Source organism: Globicephala melas, chromosome 15 (genome assembly GCF_963455315.2).
Source record: "Globicephala melas chromosome 15, mGloMel1.2, whole genome shotgun sequence".
NCBI classification, from domain to species: domain Eukaryota; kingdom Metazoa; phylum Chordata; class Mammalia; order Artiodactyla; family Delphinidae; genus Globicephala; species Globicephala melas.
Window position 1 is genome coordinate 13,920,983 of NC_083328.1, and position 17,519 is coordinate 13,938,501.

At 43.7% G+C, this 17,519-nt stretch overlaps 1 protein-coding gene across 8 annotated transcripts in view; it reads right to left on the reverse strand.

Annotated features, from left to right (window-relative positions):
- The window catches only part of CALN1 (calneuron 1), a 469,972-nt gene that overhangs the window by 339,483 nt on the left and 112,970 nt on the right, over positions 1–17,519 (reverse strand). For 6 of the 8 annotated variants that reach the window (XM_060285810.1, XM_060285813.1, XM_060285811.1 and 3 more), the window contains one exon: positions 3,534–3,658. In XM_060285810.1, coding sequence (XP_060141793.1) covers positions 3,534–3,658 — 125 coding nt within the window. Of the gene's footprint in view, positions 1–3,533; positions 3,659–14,052; positions 14,141–14,204; positions 14,277–17,519 lie in introns of those variants that run through there. The other 2 variants (XM_060285812.1, XM_060285815.1) reach the window with 2 other exon arrangements.

Consider the following 17,519-nt stretch of genomic DNA (forward strand, 5'->3'; position numbering starts at 1 on the left):
TCCATCCCCAGCGACAAACACTGACCAGGTGAGGGAACCTGCCCTTGGTGATCCATAAGCAAAAGGCTGCAGCCACCCGGGGCAGGGATGGCACCCAGATAACATCTGCACCCCAGGTGGCTGGACCACAGAGGATGCTTCAATATCCACCCGCGTCCAATGCATCTACTCCCCGTGCAGCACCACATGTCCCGTGAGGATAAACGAGCGGCCCCGAACAGTAGGATATCAGGGCTTGGCTGACACAAGGCAGCTCCAAGAGAACGGCAAACAGGCACAGTCTCGGAAACGGGCTTCCCCGAGAACCAAGCTGCAGTCCTCTGAACTGATTCCAGCCAGTTGGTTTTCAGACCCTGCCCGCCTGTTCTGCACTCAAAACACATCTCACAGCCCTGCCTGGAGCCCCAAGATGCTCGTAACGAAGCGTACGCAGTCATAACTCAGGGTTCACCTTGGCAGAGATAAATAAATAAATAAGTAGAAGGAATCTTCCATTAGAAAATAAATGGCCTTTCTTCAGGCTGAGAGCCTGGATTACCCTCCTGAAGAACAAATACAGCATCTTCCCCAGCCGACCTCAGGCCATAAAGTCCAGCTTCACTCAACCAGGGACCCCTGCCCCCCACAACCAGGGCTTCCAGGGCCAAGGCCACCCACCTGGACCTCCAGGGCTGTGAGAATTACCGCCCGCTAGTCTCACCTGCTGAGAAGGCACCTTTCAGCCCCATTCAGCTGCCTGTGCCTGACAGAAACAACAGGGTGGTGAGCTCTGCTGCCCGCCCAAGAACAGAGCTCAGCCAGCGCCCGAGTGGAGAAGGGCCGAAATCCAGGCAGTGGATCTCTTGAAAAGCCATACGCCCTGACAGTGGCCCAGATTTCACAGAGAAAAAAGCCATCACTCTGAGAAGTCTTGGAAAAATCATCTCTTGATTATTCATGGCAAAGCTGGGAAGGAGGAGGAAGAAAAATGGAAAGCCAGGGTATGTGAAAGCCATAGACGACTTCCAAACTTCACTGGGTTAGGCATCGCAGCCTCTGCAAGAGTTGCCCAACGTATATCCAGAGAAAACCATAATTCAAAAGCATACGTGCACCCCCCTGTTCACTGCAGCACTATTTACAACAGCCAAGACATGGAAACCACGTAAATGAGCATCGACAGATGAATGGATAAAGAAGATGTAGTATATTTATACAATGGGATATTACTGAGCCGCAAAAAAGAATGAAATAATGCCATTTGCAGCAACATGGATGGACCTAGGGCTCATCATACTAAGTGAAGTAAGCCAGACAGAGAAAAAGAAATATCACATGATATTGCTTATATGTGGAATCAAAAACAATGATACAAATCAACTTATATATAAAACAGAAATAGACCCACAGAGAGAAGATAAACTTATGGTTACCAAAGGCGAAAGGGGGTGGGGATAAATTAGGAGTTTGCGGTTAACTTATACACACTACTATATATAAAATAGATAAACGACCTACTGTATAGCACAAGGAACTATACTCAATATTTTGTAATAACTAATAAAGGAAAAGAATCTGAAAAGGAATATATATACATATGTATATGTATAACTGAAACACTTTGCTACACACCTGAAACTAGCACAACATTGTAAATCAACGATACATCAATTTAAAAAGAAAAAAAAAGAGTTGCCCGAAACACACAGACTTTCTGCCCAAGTCTCATGGCTTCTGCTCCACAGGGCTCCACACAGGAGGCTCCCAGTCGCCCCTGCTAAGTGATGACTAAAACTGGAGGTCCAGCAACCAGCCCCCCTCCCAAATCAATGCACCACTGCCCTGCTCTCCACTAGGTAGGACTCCTTCCCAGGACACAGGAAAGCTTGGGCCTCACCTCACTTTGCCAACACACCCAGCTCAGCCTCGGCCTTGTTTGTGGCCACCAGGATGGGCTCTAGAGGTCAGGGCTCTATTTTCTGCTTCCGTGCCCTTGTCCAAATATCCTCTGGCCAGTTGAAGGCCAGGAGATCTGAGGATACTGCTCTCCTCTCTGGTCCCCAGTCTGTCCAGACCACAGTGAGCAGATGCTGGGCCTAGGGAGTCTGGCTCTGCCCACATCACTCCCCTTCCTCTAATATCCTCCGGCCTCTCCTCCAGACCCAGCCCACCAGCCACTGAGCTCCACTGCTCCATCATGGACGTAAACAAGCCTCTACAGGTAGGCTTCAGAGATACCGCGCACTCGGTTCCAGACCACTGCAATAAAGTAAAGAGCACAGTAAAGCGAATCACCGAATCTTATAGTTTCCCAGCGCATATAAAAGTTACGTTTGCACTATGCTGTAGTCTGTTAAATGTGTGATGGCATTAGGTCCAAACAAACAATGTACATACCTTCATTTTAAAATATTTTATTGCTAAAAAATGCTAACCAGCATCTGACAATGCAGTGTTGCCCCCCAAACCTTCAATCCGTAAAAAATGCAGTACCTGCGAAGTGCAATAAAGCGAAGCGTAATAAAACATGGTATGCCCGTCGAGAAGCAAGCAAACAACGCGGGTGAGAGCAAGAAAGCTATCCGACGGCCCTGTCCTTCGCCTGCCCCATCTCGTGCCCTTCATGAAGCGAGCCTGTCTTCCCTGGCCCAGAGACGAATCTCCCCACCTACCATACCCCTTGTAAGAAACGTGCACAAAGAAATCACACTGGTTCAGACCATTATACTCAAAGCAAAGATATGGGCCATATGGGGTAATTTTAGCTTCCCTATTTTAGAAAGTAAACTTAAACTTCTTGTTGTAAAACAGTGTCACCAGGAACACAGCATTTCAAAACAAGAAGGGAAACCAATCTGGCGTGGCCTCAGCAGATGCCTAGGCAAACATCTGGCTGAATCAACCTAATTCTCTATTCTAAAAGACAAAAACAAAAAACCTTCTTCCTGGTTTTAATTTTTTTTTTTAATCAAGGAGTTGATCTCCCCAGGATACAAAGGGGCACTGTCCCCGGATGAATTCAGTCACCGTGTCCCCAGGTTCGTTCGCATCCCAAAGCCAAGGCTACCACTGTTACAGAGGCACAGAGGCAATCAAAATAATTGCCGGCCCTTCCCACCTAGACACAGCTTCCAGATGATTCTGATCTGGGCAGGATTCCAAGCACCATGGCCACAAGTCAAGAGACGGCCATGAACAAGTCTATGACCTCCCCGCAGCTGGGCCCCACGGTGAATGAGAAGATGGAAACAGGGCAACACTACTGGCGACCAAGATTCCATCAATTGGAAAATACGTGTCACGAGTAGAAGCCTGTCTCCCCAGTCAGAGGGTTCCTTGTGGTACCCAAAGGAACAGAAATATTCCCCATAGATTTTTCAGGCCACCAGGTCCATCCCACACAAAGAAGTCATTTAGGCAGAAGTGATCTCTGAACTCTTTCCTGCTGCATCACTGTTAGACGTGGCCACAGCTGACGGCCAGCGTCTTAGACGCACAATGGCCCCAGATGCCTCCCTCGGTGGCTCACCTCCCACGCAAGGCGGGCTCCTTACCGTCAAGCTCCTCCACAGAGATGTTAGCCAGCTGCTCGCTGTCGCTGCCAGCAGACAGAGATCGGTTGAGGTAATTCCCCTTGTACAACAGGCCGGCCGTCACGTGGTGAAAAGGCATCTTCTCCCTGCTCACAAGAGACAGGGGGCAGGGGAAAGAAAGACATCATCATCATCCGTTCCTCCTTTCCTTCCCTGAAGGACCACCCTGGTGTTCAGATGGCCAGGAGTATTTTTTAAATAACAAGAACATTGGTAGAGGGAAAGTCAGAGAATTCCAGGGTCCCCGCGGCCAGAGCAATTCCCGAAGGATCCCAAGTTCTGTCCCTTCCTTCATTGTACGTCTTACTTCATTCTCCCCATTTAATGAGGAACTTGAGCCATGTGGTCCTGGCAGACTGTGGGATACCCTGGCATCACCCAACTGTCTCTCCATGCAAACAAGGATACTCTCTGCTCCTTTCCCTGGTCTGATAAAAGCTTCCTCCATCCTCCTAGGAAAGGACTGCACACCCCAAAATGTGAGGCTGCCCAGTGACCATATGTCTTAGCCGTGACTGTACGGAAATCCAACTTTTGCTTTTTGCTTTCCCAGGTAAAGCAGGTTCTGCACTTACACTGCACTCAAAGCAGGTCGGAAATGCCAGGCTCTGAGTAAACACAGACCACAGTCTGTACCTCTGAGAAGGAGCCCTGTACCTGCCTGCACGGGTGGCTCATGAGCATAGCCCTCTGAGACACCAATCACACCTGCCCTGCAGGAAAGGTGGGCAGCATCTCAAGGTGTCCCAAAACAAAGCAGCTTCCAGCATGCTCACAGGAAATGAAAGCATCGCATCCCCTTAGACCAGATGAACAAACCCTCCAAGCTCCTCGTACCAGAGCACCACCCCTGGGACTTTGAAGTTCCCACCAGTGCAAGGCAGGCCAGAGGCTCCAGACTAAGGTGAAAGGGAGGGAGGAGAGACACAGTTAGAAGGATGGGTCTCTCACAGCAGGGAGGTTCCTCAAAAAACTAGAGTTGCTATATGATCCAGTAATCCCACTCCTGGGCATATATCCAGACAAAACTGTAATTCAAAAAGCTACATGCACCCCTATGTTCATAGCAACACTATTTACAATAGCCAAGACATGGAAACAACCTAAATGTCCATCGACAGATGAATGGATAAAGAAGATGTGGTACATATATACAATGGAATACTACTCAGCCGTAAAAAAGAATGGAATAATGCCATTTGCAGCAACATGGATAGACCAAGACATTATCATACTAAGCGAAGTAAGTCAGAAAGAGGAAGACAAATATCACATGATATCACTTATGTGTGGAATCTAAAATAGAACATAGATGAACTTATCTACAAAACAGAAACAGACTCACAGACATAGAGAACAGACTTGTGGTTGCCAAGGGTGGGGGGGCAGGGGAGGGTTGGACTGGGAGTTTGGGATGCAAACTATTATATATTGAACGGATAAAATACAAGGTCTTCTAGGGGCAGGACAGGAATAAAGACGCAGACATAGAGAATGGACTTGAGGACACAAGGAGGGGGAAGGGTAAGCTGGGACAAAGTGAGAGAGTGGCATGGACATATATACGCTACCAAACGTAAAATAGATAGCTAGTGGGAAGCAGCCACGTAGCACAGGGAGATCAGCTCGGTGCTTTCTGACCACCTAGAGGGGTGGCATAGGGAGGGTGGGAGGGAGGCGCAAGAGGGAGGAGATAGGGGGATATATGTATATGTATAGCTGATTCACTTTGTTATAAAGCAGAAACTAACACACCATTGTAAAGCAATTATACTCCAATAAAGACGTTAAAAAAAAAACAAGGTCTTATTTTTTTAGCACAGGGAACTATATTCAATATTCTATAATAAACCATAATGGAAAAGAATATGAAAAAAGAGAGAGAGAGAGAAAGTTGGATCTCTCCATAGGGGAAAGAGCAAGCTCTGTTATAGTGAGTGAGCCATGGGGCATATCTGGTTCTGCTTCTCCATCTGCAAAGGGGCCTAAGAGGATTGAGAAGCCTCTGAGCAGAATTAGGGAATTGGAAGGCAGGAGGGGGAGTCAATTCTAGGGTGTGGGTAGGGAACACCCTTTTAACAGAGCTCCAGGAAGGTAAACTGGGCAGCACCAGAAGGGGTGATCTCCCCGCCAATGGGGGCATACAAGCAGAGGCTGAGGGCCTCCCTGACAGGGGTTCTGTGGGAGAGAATCGGCCCCTGTGCTCTCTCCCCACACACCTATCATTCTCCATGTGAGTCCCCCATAGGGTCCCTTTGGGCACTAAAGTTTGCGTCTGTACGTTAAGCTGGAGTGGTCCTAGCGGCCCCTCCGGGCACTGTTGAGTAACAAGGTGTAAATTACAGGAAGAGACAGCAACAGAAGGCCAGTCTCTGGGGATGACTGCTCAGGGCTTCAGGGTTCCCAAACCTTGCCATCCCTCAAGCCACACTCATGATAGCAACTGGCCCTGATGAAGGATGTTTGGAGGGGGGCGGGGGCCCCTGTCTTCTTTTCCCTGTGACACCACTGAGTGACAGGCCCGAGAGGACGCCCCTTCCTCTCTCTCCCTCCCAACTAGAGCTCACCCCAGCATGCCCCTGTATGGGCTGAGAGCTGCTGACTTAGAGATCAAACCAAGAGACTCTTCAAAGTTACAGGGCTTGACCAAGAGCAGGACGCCAGTTAGTGAAAGAATCCGATCTAGAACACAGGCCACCTAAGCTCTCTTTCAACCAAGCAGCCTCAGCTCAGCACCAGACATCTCCACCTGGGTGTCACACTCTCATTTCAAACTCAAGATGTAGAAAAATGAACTAATTATCTTCCTAAAAAATAGGCCACACTTCCTGATTTCTCTATTTCTATCAAAGGTACTTTTCTCTCATCATAACAACTGGGGCAACTCTCACAAACGTTCTGGGCCCCAAACACATGGCAGAGGCAAGAGCCAGCCGCCAGCCTCCAACCCAGTCTTAACTCTTTCCACAGCTAGCAAAACGTACATACATCCACGGGCCAATTGCAAGTGACGGTGGGGGGGGGGGGGGGGTGGTTCCAGAGTACGCATGCCTTGGCCAGTTATAAGGGGCACATATTCAGCGAACTATTGATATAAGTCAGACCTTCCCCCTCCCCCTCCTGGCCAAATCCATCCTTATACACAAATAGGCGAGAACCTTTCTTTGGAAGAAGACTTCAATTACCATCTCCTCTTTTCTCAAAGTTAAATTTCAGACCAAACAGGTTTAAAGGTGAGAAGCAGATGCACGAGCTAGGGCTGCTCTCCCTTTCCTAAGGCCAGTCCTAATTTGGGGCGCCATGTGTGGCCATGGTCATTTCAGCCTGGACAGATTCCCATGGTCCAGGGGATGAGACATCAACAATGGCTAACGCTTCCCTCTCAGCACTGGCCCCGGGACCCAGTAGTCTCACCAGCTGTTATTTTTAACCATCATTTAAATCCTTCCTAAACATGGGGAAATACCCACACGGATCTTCTCTAATTTTGCCACCTGGAGGGAGGCCCCCCTCAGGTCGATACAGGCCCGGAAGGCATTTCTCCCCATTTCACCACTCATCACTCTAGTTTCTCAGCATTTTATAAATAGCTTCCCATTACCACCTTTTACTTGGTTGCCTGAAGCTCTGGACCGGCCACACACACATTTTTACAGCCGCGGTAACAAGGTTATACTCAAACACGCGTGTCCAAGCCACATTCGGGCACAGAAGAAACGCTGAGTACTTTGCAGAAAAAACTGGTCACAACTGAGTCCCACTTGAAAGACCAGCATAATTGCTTCTGGAAAAAGCAGCTTACAAAATTAGGTACGTATTCAGTTCATTCACCCAAAATGCTCATAGTCTAGTGGGAAAGAAAACACGTGCAATTGAACCAGCCATATAGATAAATAAAGTCATGTTCAAAAAAAGGAAGAGCATTATACCAAGTAAGCTAAAAACAGCTGCTGCAATTAAGGACTAAATTTCACTCCAAGCCACCTGGGGAAACCCAAGCTTTAAGATCCTAGCTTTGGCTATGGAAGGGAAATGTACAAGTTCGCCAGAAAAGGAAAACACAGTCCTGAGCTAAAACTTAAGAGATGGATCCTTACATGGTGGGCAATGAATATATATATATATATATTTCTTTTCAACAGCCATTTTACTCATTGAGAAATATTATTTAAGTGACTGTTTACCATGTGAACAATCTTTCTGTATTTTCTGTAAGGCAGTATGGTTTCCTGGCTAAGAATCAGGGCTTTCTGGTCAAAAGCAGTGTTAGATTTAAATCCTAGCTCTGCTCTGATTAGCCATGTGGGTAAATTAATTAACCTCTGTAAGCCTCAGTCTCCTCCTCTGTAAAACTGGGGTTTGGAAACATACTGAATAGTATTTTTGTAACTATGAAATAAGATAAGGTATGGAAAGCACTTGACTTAGCATCAGGTATGTTCTCAATAAACATCGTCAGTAATTCTTTGCTAAGGATTACATGAAGTAGGAGGCAGGGCAAAAGAAATTCATGATGTGTTAGGTGGAAGATAAAACACACCGTGTTTTGAAGGAGGGTCAGGAACGACCTGGCAGAGGGTGAGTTTCAGAGAGGAGCTGGCTGGCATTGCACACTAAGATGCCAAGGGATCCAGAATGTCAGCAACAGAGCACTGGGGGCCCCAGCGCTGAGCGGTGTCAGCAAGCAGCTGACTGTATCAGGAGAGGGGGCTATTTGAATGAAAAGCACCAGAGCTGAAAAAGAGTCTATTTCCTGGGTATCACCTGGCATCATGGTCACATCAAGGACAAGATGTCAGCAGGTTAAAAACAAAGGGGTGGGTTCCTGTTTTCAGTGTCGAAGAACTGGTACATTTCTTGGCAAAGTAATAAACCAAAGACAACACTCCCATTTACCATGGCAACAAAAAGAATAAAATATCTAGGAATAAATCTACCTAAGGAGACAAAAGACCTGTATGCAAAAAATTATAAGACACTGATGAAAGAAATTCAAGATGATACAAATAGATGGAGAGATTATACCATGCTCTTGGATTGGAAGAATCAACACTGTGAAAATGACTATATTACCCAAAGCAATCTGTAGATTCAATGCAATTCCTATCAAACGACCACTGGCATTTTTCACAGAATAGAACAAAAAATTTCACAATTTGTATGGAAACACAAAAGACCCTGAATAGCTAAAGCAATCTTGACAAAGAAAAACGGAGCTGGAGGACTCAGGCTCCCTGACTTCAGACTATACTACAAAGCTACAGTAATCAAGACAGTATGGTACTGGCACAAAAACAGAAATATAGCTCAATGAACAGGATAGAAAGCCCAGAGATAAACCCATGCACATATGCTCACCTTATCTTTGATAAAAGAGGCAAGAGGCAAGTGGAGAAAAGACAGCCTCTTCAATAAGTGGTGCTGGGAAAACTGGACAGCTACAAGTAAAAGAATGAAATTAGAACACTCCCAAACACCATACACAAAAATAAACTCAAAATGGATTAAAGACCTAAATTTAAGGCCAGACACTATCAAACTCTTAGAAGAAAACATAGGCAGAACACTCTATGACATAAATCATAGCAAGATCCTTTTTGACTCACCTCCTAGAGAAATGGAAATAAAAACAAAAATAAATAAATGGGACCTAATGAAACTTAAAAGCTTTTGCACAGCAAAGGAAACCATAAACAAGAAGAAAAGACAACCCTCAGAATGGGAGAAAATATTTGCAAATGAAGCAACTGACAAAGGATTAATCTCCAAAATTTACAAGCTCATGCAGCTCAATATCAAAAAAACAAACAACCCAATCGAAAAATGGGCAGAAGACCTAAATAGACATTTCTCCAAAGAAGATATACAGATGGCCAACAAACACATGAAAGAATGCTCAACATCACTAATCATTAGAGAAATGCAAATCAAAACTACAATGAGATATCATTTCACACTGGTCAGAATGGCCATCATCAAAAAATGTACAAACAATAAATGCTGGAGAGGGTGTGGAGAAAAGGGAACCCTCTTGCGCTGTTGGTGGGAATGTAAATTGATACAGCCACTATGGAGAACAGTATGGAGGTTCCTTAAAAAACTAAAAATAGAACTACCACACGACCCAGCAATCCCACTACTGGGCATATACACTGAGAAAACCATAATTCAAAAAGAGTCATGTCAAAATGTTCATTGCAGCTCTATTTACAATAGCCAGGACATGGAAGCAACCTAAGTGTCCACTGACAGATGAATGGATAAAGAAGATGTAGCACATATATACAATGGAATATTAGCCATAAAAAGAAACGAAATTGAGTTTTTTGTAGTGAGGTGGCTGGACCTAGAGCCTGTCATACAGAGTGAAGTAAGTCAGAAAGAGAAAAACAAATACCATATGCTAACATATATATATGGAATCTTAAAAAAAAAAAAAGGTCATTTAGAACCTAGGGGCAAGATGGAAATAAAGACACAGACCTACTAGAGAATGGACTTGAGGATACGGGGAAGGGGAAGGGGAAGCTGGGACAAAATGGGAGAGTGGCATGGACATATATACACTACCAAACGTAAAATAGATAGCTAGTGGGAAGCAGCCGCATAGCACAGGGAGATCAGCTCAGTGCTTTGTGACCACCTAGAGGGGTGGGATAGGGAGGGTGGGAGGGAGGGAGACGCAAGAGGGAAGATATGGGAACATATGTATATGTATAGCTGATTCACTTTGTTATAATGCAGAAACTAACACACCATTGTACAGAATTATACTCCAATAAAGATGTTAAAAAAAAACAAACAAAGAGCCCCACACACTTTGACTTGAGAGATGTCAAGAGATGATGCTCTTCAGAGACAGTTAATTTTGTGTCAACTTGACTGGGTCACAGGGTGCCCAGATATTTGGTTAAACATTAATCTGGGTGTGTCTGTGAGAGTGTTTTGGGGTGAGATTAACATTTAAGCCGGTAGTCTGAGTAAAGAAGATTGCCCTTCCCAAGGTGGCTGGGCCTTATCCAATCTGTTAGAGGCCTGAATAAAACAAAAAGGGAAAATAAGGGAAAATGTGTTCTTTCTGTCAGTGTGAGCTGGAACTTTGGTCTTCTCCTGCCTTTGGACCTGGACTCCGGCTGGAGCTGACACCAATAGCTCTCCTGGGTTTCCAGCTCGCCAGATTGTAGGAATTCTCAGCCTCCAAAACCATCTAAGCCAATTCCTTACAATAAATTTCTTTCTCTATATATATCCTATTGGTTATGTTTCTCTGGAGAACCCAGACTAACTCTTCCATTTTTTTTCTCAGCAGTGCCGAAGACCCAGGCACATTCCTGTAGGCTGATGTTATTATTCTGGGTAAAGAGTACCCCAGAACATAATTCTGCAGGGCCTCTTAAGCAACACGACCCAGAGTGTAGTGTGTGGACCACTACCAGCTGAATACTCTCTACTGCTTGTTTGCAACGAGATAGATAAGGACAGGAAGTGAAAGAAAGCATTGAAATTTTTATAGCAATTTGGAGCACTGGCCCAACACCTAAGCACGTGACCAGTTGACTTGATTTCTGTGTATCTTTGCTTTTTTTATTTTATTTTTCCACTAATTCGTTCTTTCTGCATTTTACAGAAATCACTCTGCCAAGGACTGGAGCTTTGAACAAAAAAAGAAACAAAACAAAAACACTAGTCCTTCCCCACAAATAGTTTAGTTTGAGAAGCACTTCTCTCTAAAGTACTTTAAGTTGCATCAATTTCTGGTAATGGGCTACAGATACAGAGAGAGAGGAAGAAAGACATGTAGAGAAATGTATTTGAACTTGCCTCCGAAATTTTTTCAAAGAACTTAATTTAAGATTTTTTAAAGTCTTAGATGGACTTTGGAAAGGAGGTACAGCAGACATAGAAAACAAACTTATGGTTACCAAAGGGGAAAGGGGATGGGGAGGGATAAATTAGGAGTATAGGATTAATAGGTACACACTACTATATGTAAAATAGATAAATAACTAGGATTCACTATGTAGCACGTGGAACTATATTCAGTGCCTTGTAATAACCTATAATGGAAAAGAATCTGAAGCTGTACACCTGAAACTAACACAATATTGTAAATCAACCACAGTTAAAGAAATAAAAAAAATTTTTAATCCAAAAAAATACTCTATATACAATGTGTTATTCAAACAGAATTATTATACCACATTGAAAAGTCTAGTGTTAAAAAGTAATGTTTGAGGGCTTCCCTGGTGGCGCAGTGGTTGAGAGCCCGCCTTCCGGTGCAGGGGACGCGGGTTCGTGCCCCAGTCCAGGAGGATCCCACATGCCGCGGAGCGGCTGGGCCCGTGAGCCATGGCCGCTGAGCCTGCGCGTCCGAAGCCTCCTGTGCTCCGCAACTTGGGGGGCCACAACAGTGAGAGGCCCGTGTACCGCAAAAAAATAAAAAGTAATATTTGAAGCATTTAAACGTCATAAACATTTCAAATATATATGGAAATAAAACCCCACAATATCCTTTGTTTTAAATTTAAAAAACAAAACAAGAAAGGACATACAAGATGTCAGCGGAAGTTTGGGCCATCTTCTGAGCGCCTGGAATACATTGCTGGGGTTTCTGTCCTCCATTTAGCAGACTACATGGGGCAATGTTGACCCTGCATTCTAGAAGTTAAAGAGCCTACCCAACCGTGATAGAGCCTTTGTCAAATTCCCCTAAAAATATCCATGAAGGCACACAAAAATAATCATATTCCCAACAGCACCAATGCCAGGGTGTGGAAGAAGCTTCCATTAAGTCGGCACAGTTAGGATTAAAATGGAAAATAATCAGTGGCATATCCACACTTTGAATGCAGACTAAATAATAGAGTCAGATAGTAAAGGAATAGGAGGAGATTTTTATCTACCTAAATTCCCTTCTATTTCTGGGACTCTGGAATGACCAACCATGACATCAGACAATCACCCTTCGGACTCTGTTGGAATTGCTTTTTCAAAGCAGCCAGGGTCGGTCAAACCCTCACTGCCCTTAGCACCACTGTGAATCAACAATCCCCTTCCTCTAGCTACCCAGGGATCATGCAACACGGCTCCCAGTCTGCAACACGGCTAGGAACAGAAGGGTCTGAGGCACGGGCCCTGCACGTGAAGATGTGAAATTTGTTATGCGCATGAGTGTCAGTACAAACAATGACCTGTGGGGTTTATGGCTTTTCGTGTATTGCTTTTGATTAAGGAAGAACTGCAGAAGACCTCAGATACCCCAGAAATGTATGTCTCCTCCTCAGAGTCCAAGAGTTAAGTTATAGGGACGAGAAGATCCCTACTTACTCCAGCAAAGATGCACTAGATGGATACCAGCTGAGCGTTGGGCTAAGCACTTACAAAACAATTGTGTTCTCTTGTAAAGATCCTGCAGGGGCAGGCCAATTGGCAAGGAGGGTTTGGATAGAGCTCAAATCAGACAGCAATGAGTAAGCAGAAAACACCAACGTGAGGGTCTAAATAAAAATTCTGCATCATCAGAGGAAGAAGCACTTTCAAGAAGAAGTAGAGCCAAAAACAGATTGTCAACAATAATATGATACAAGAAAGAAGACAGTTTTACAAAGCTTCTGGTTACATCCTTAAAAATAAGTAGAAAACCAGGGTGTCTATGAAATAAGAATGCAAATTCATAAGGAAATCTCAGCATACAGTGAGGAGATATCAAGTCAGAAAGCAAAGACAGCTTGCTGAGAGGCAAGCTGATTTGGAAAAGGTGCTGGTCTTTGCAAAGCAAAGGAGAAATCCAAAAACAGTAGTGGAATGAAAATCTACATTACTGGCAACAAAGAGTATTTCAAACAAACGGCAAATTCAGCAAACAATATAATTCACCCATGGACCCACCACCCAGATTGAACATGGGCTCATATTTTTCCTCATTTGCTTTAGGTTTTTTTCAAAGAAATATCTGACATCGAAGCCCTGCCCATCTATGCTATTCCTCCACCTCCTTCACTCAGCTGTGACAACACTATTCTGGAGGTGGAACGTATCCTTCCGGTCCATGATTTTAAATTTTCCTACATTTGGGTGTAACTGTATAGAATATATTATAGTATTGCTGTATATATCTTTCAATTTACATAAATAATATCACACTGTACATATGCTTTTGCAGTTTGCACATTTCAATCTATATTAGAGTTTAGGGACTTACCCAAATCCGTATACGCAATTTACTTTTAACTGTGCCATAGTTTTCCACTGTAAAAGCATATTGCAATTCATTTACCCACTATCCAACCGAAAGAAAAGCATTCCGCAAAGAACATCTTCATGTGTCTCTTTGCGTAAATTGAGGGGAATTTCTCTAGCCTACATACCTAGATAAAATATTACAGAATTTTTCCAAAGTGGTTGGGTTAGTTGTCTGTCACTACATAACAAACTACCCTTGAACTTAGTGGCTTAAAAGAGCAAATATTTATTATCTCACAGGTTCTGTGGGTCAGGAATCAGGAATTGCTTTGCTGGGTGGTTCTGGCTCAGGAGTTCTCAGAAGGTTGCAGTCAAGACACTGATCAGGGCTACCACCGTCAGAAGGTGTGACTGCAGCTGGAGGATCCACTTCCAAGATGGTGTACTCACATGGCTGTTCACAACATCCTCAGGGGACTCTCCAGAGGGCTGCTCAGGTGTTCTTATGACATGACAGCCGGCTTCCCCTAGCAGGTGATCCAAGACACAGAATGAGGGGGCTTTTATGATTTGGTCTCAGAAATCACACCGTCATTTTTGACACATTCTGTTCATTAAAAGCAAGATGCTAAGGAAAGCCTACACTCATGGAGAGAGAGATTAGGCTCCACCTTCTGAAAGATGGAGTATCAAAGAATTTGTAAACATCTTTCAAAATCATCATCATGGTTGTAGCAACTTACAGACCCACCATTAGCCTATCGGCATGTCTATTTCCCCCACAGCCTTGCTGACAAGGAGTATGATCAGACTGTTTCATCTGTAATTGGATTTCCTTGGTTGCTAGCTTAGGCATCTTGTTATATGTTTTGTGGCCGTTCTAATTTCCCCTCCTACAATTTGCTTTTTACCTTTAACTACTGGGCTGCTTATCATTTTGGGATTGCTTTGTTCTTCCATGCTATTGTTTTCTAATATTTCAGTTCAATCTTACTTTTAAACCCCTCACTATTAGTCATTATTATTGTAGTTGTTATTGGTGCATGTCACAACCAATGCTTACCTAGACTTTTCTACAAGTTTACTAATTTCTCTGCTCATTGTTGCACTCTTCTGGGTTCAATTCCCTTCTTAATGAAGGGAATGTAGTAGTTCTTTCATTAAGGAATTATAAATGGAAAGCTTTTTGGTCTTTTTCCTTAAAAAAAAGTCTTTATTTCAATCTCATTTGAATTATAGTTCAACTTGGTAAAGAATTACAAATTATTTACTTAGTACTCGGAGGATATTTTGTTGCTGATGAGAAATCTGCTTGTTCACCTGTTAATACTCATTCTGGACCATTCTAAGTCTATAATTTCAGATATAGGCTCTCTCCCCAACTCGATATTCTCTCTTTCATAAAGAGATGTATTAGATGTATGTTGGACCTCTTCATTCAAGCTCAATACTCTTGACTGGTTCATCCAACATTCATTCATACCCCATCAGATTAAAAAAGCTGAAAAGCTAATAACTTTGTTTTCCAGACTCCATTGCTACTAGAGCTCTGTATGAGAATTAGTTCCAAAATTAGAAAGCACTTGCCCAAGTTCGGAATGCAGAAGAGAGATGAATACAATGGTATGTGTGCGGGGTCTCACAAAACACCTTGATCCGTAGCATTTACCCCTATCCATGGTAGAAATACTCCCACAATGGCCAATTCCGAGCCAACAACGTGGTATCAGTGAACATGGAGTTGTGAAGAGATGTGAAGTAGTATACCAGCACCCCATTATACAGTATTTTCACCATATACATGTCATAGACTAAATTAACCACAAAATCATAGATAATAATAAAGTGTAGTCAAATAATTAGGAAGTGAAGAGTTTTTATATTTATTACCTTTGTGATGTAATATAATTTATTTCACTGTAAGTTTATACTTCATCTGAGAATTTAAGTTTATATTTCATTTATCATGCATTTAAGAATGGCTATGTTTAATAACTGACTCGTAAAATTCCTGAAAATTTAACAAGTGTCTTTTCTTCCCTGCTTTTAATTAATTAAGTTATTTATTTATTTATGGCCGTGTTGGGTCTTGTTGCTGTGCGTGGGCTTTCTTTAGTTGCAGTGAGTGGGGGCTACTCTTTGTTGTGGTGCACAGGCTTCTCATTGTGGTGGCTTCTCTGGTTGCAGAGCATGGGCTCTAGGCACATGGGCTTCAGTAGTTGTGGCACGTAGGCTCAGCAGTTGTGGCTCGTGGGCTCTAGAGCGCAGGGTCAGTGGTTGTGGCACACAGGCTTAGTTGCTCCGCGGCATGTGGGATCTTCCCAGACCAGGGCTTGAACCTGTGTGCCCTGCATCGGCAGGTGGATTCCTAACCACTGCACCACCAGGGAAGCCCAAACAAGTGTCTTTCATAAGCTGGCATGAGGTAGCTCCAGCGTGCCGCTGGATGAAGGTCTTTTTTCCTGACCATTTCTGGTTGTTTCTACAGGCAAGAAAAGTCATGGAAACACGATGTTTTCCTGCAACAGTGTTCCGCCGTCCACTCTCCAGTTTCCTGGCTGTGAAGAAGTAGTAAAGGTGGTGGGAGAAGAGCAATGGCTTCTGAATCCTCGGATCAGCTTCAAGTCCATTTTCCAGCTTTTGGGGGGTCCAGAGGAAGTTTTAGGAACAACAAGCAGATTCCAGTGGCAGTCTCAGTGGTAGTAAATCTCCTGGAGGGTCAATCTGAATTATTCTGGGAGTCATTCTGGACAGCCATCCACAATCCAGTCCTTCAGCCCTTCAACAATCTTGTAAGCATCAAATTCCCTGTATTAAATCCCTTCCTCCTTAAAATACGCAGTGTGGTTACTGGTCCTTGAACTAAACTTTAACTGATATATTATTGTATTTTCCGAGTTTCTTAAACTTTTTTTAAACTAATTTTTATTGGAGTATAGCTGCTTTACAATGTTGTGTTAGTTTCTCCCGTGCAGCAAAGTGAATCAGTTGTACGTATACTTATGTCCCCTCTTTTCAGATTTCCTTCCCGTATAGGTCACCACAGAGCACTGCGGAGAGTTTTCTGAGCTATACAGTAGGTTCTCATTAGTTATGTATTTTATACATAGTATCAATAGTGTATGTATGTCAATCCCACTCTCCCAATTCATCCCACCCCCCCTTTAAACTTGTTTAAAATTTTCATATTTTTATCTGTGTATCTTGTAAGCAATTTCCTCAAAATTATTTTTACATTCACACATTCTTTTTTCAGTTGTAACTTAACTTACAGTTTAACCTGTCTGCTCAGTTTTCATCTAAATGATGACGTTTTCCATTTCCAGCAGTTTAGTTTCTTTTACAAATCCATTTTTTATTTATCACTGAGTATAAATCTTTCCATTTTTATTCTCTGACCTTTGCATATTTTCTTTCAGAATCTCAATTATCTCAGTTTCTTAAGGCACTAATCTTCTTTGTGGTACTTCTCTGATTTCTCTAGCGGTAAACAGTTTCCAGGTGTGGTTTCACTCTTTGTGGGCGGGGCCATCTTCAGCAGGTGTTGCTTTTCCCTTTGGAGCTTCACATGCGCAGAGATCTGTGCCCGAGGCACAGGTGCCATAGGTTTCACCAGTTGGGGACCAGTTTGCCCATTCATTCTTGGCCTGGAAGGCGCGCACCACATGGGTAGTGTAGATATGGAGTGCGCATCCCCGACGCACAGGTCTGGAGTTCTCCTTTGTCACGGGGGCCTTTTCCTTTGGCAGCCACAGCTCCTGGTAG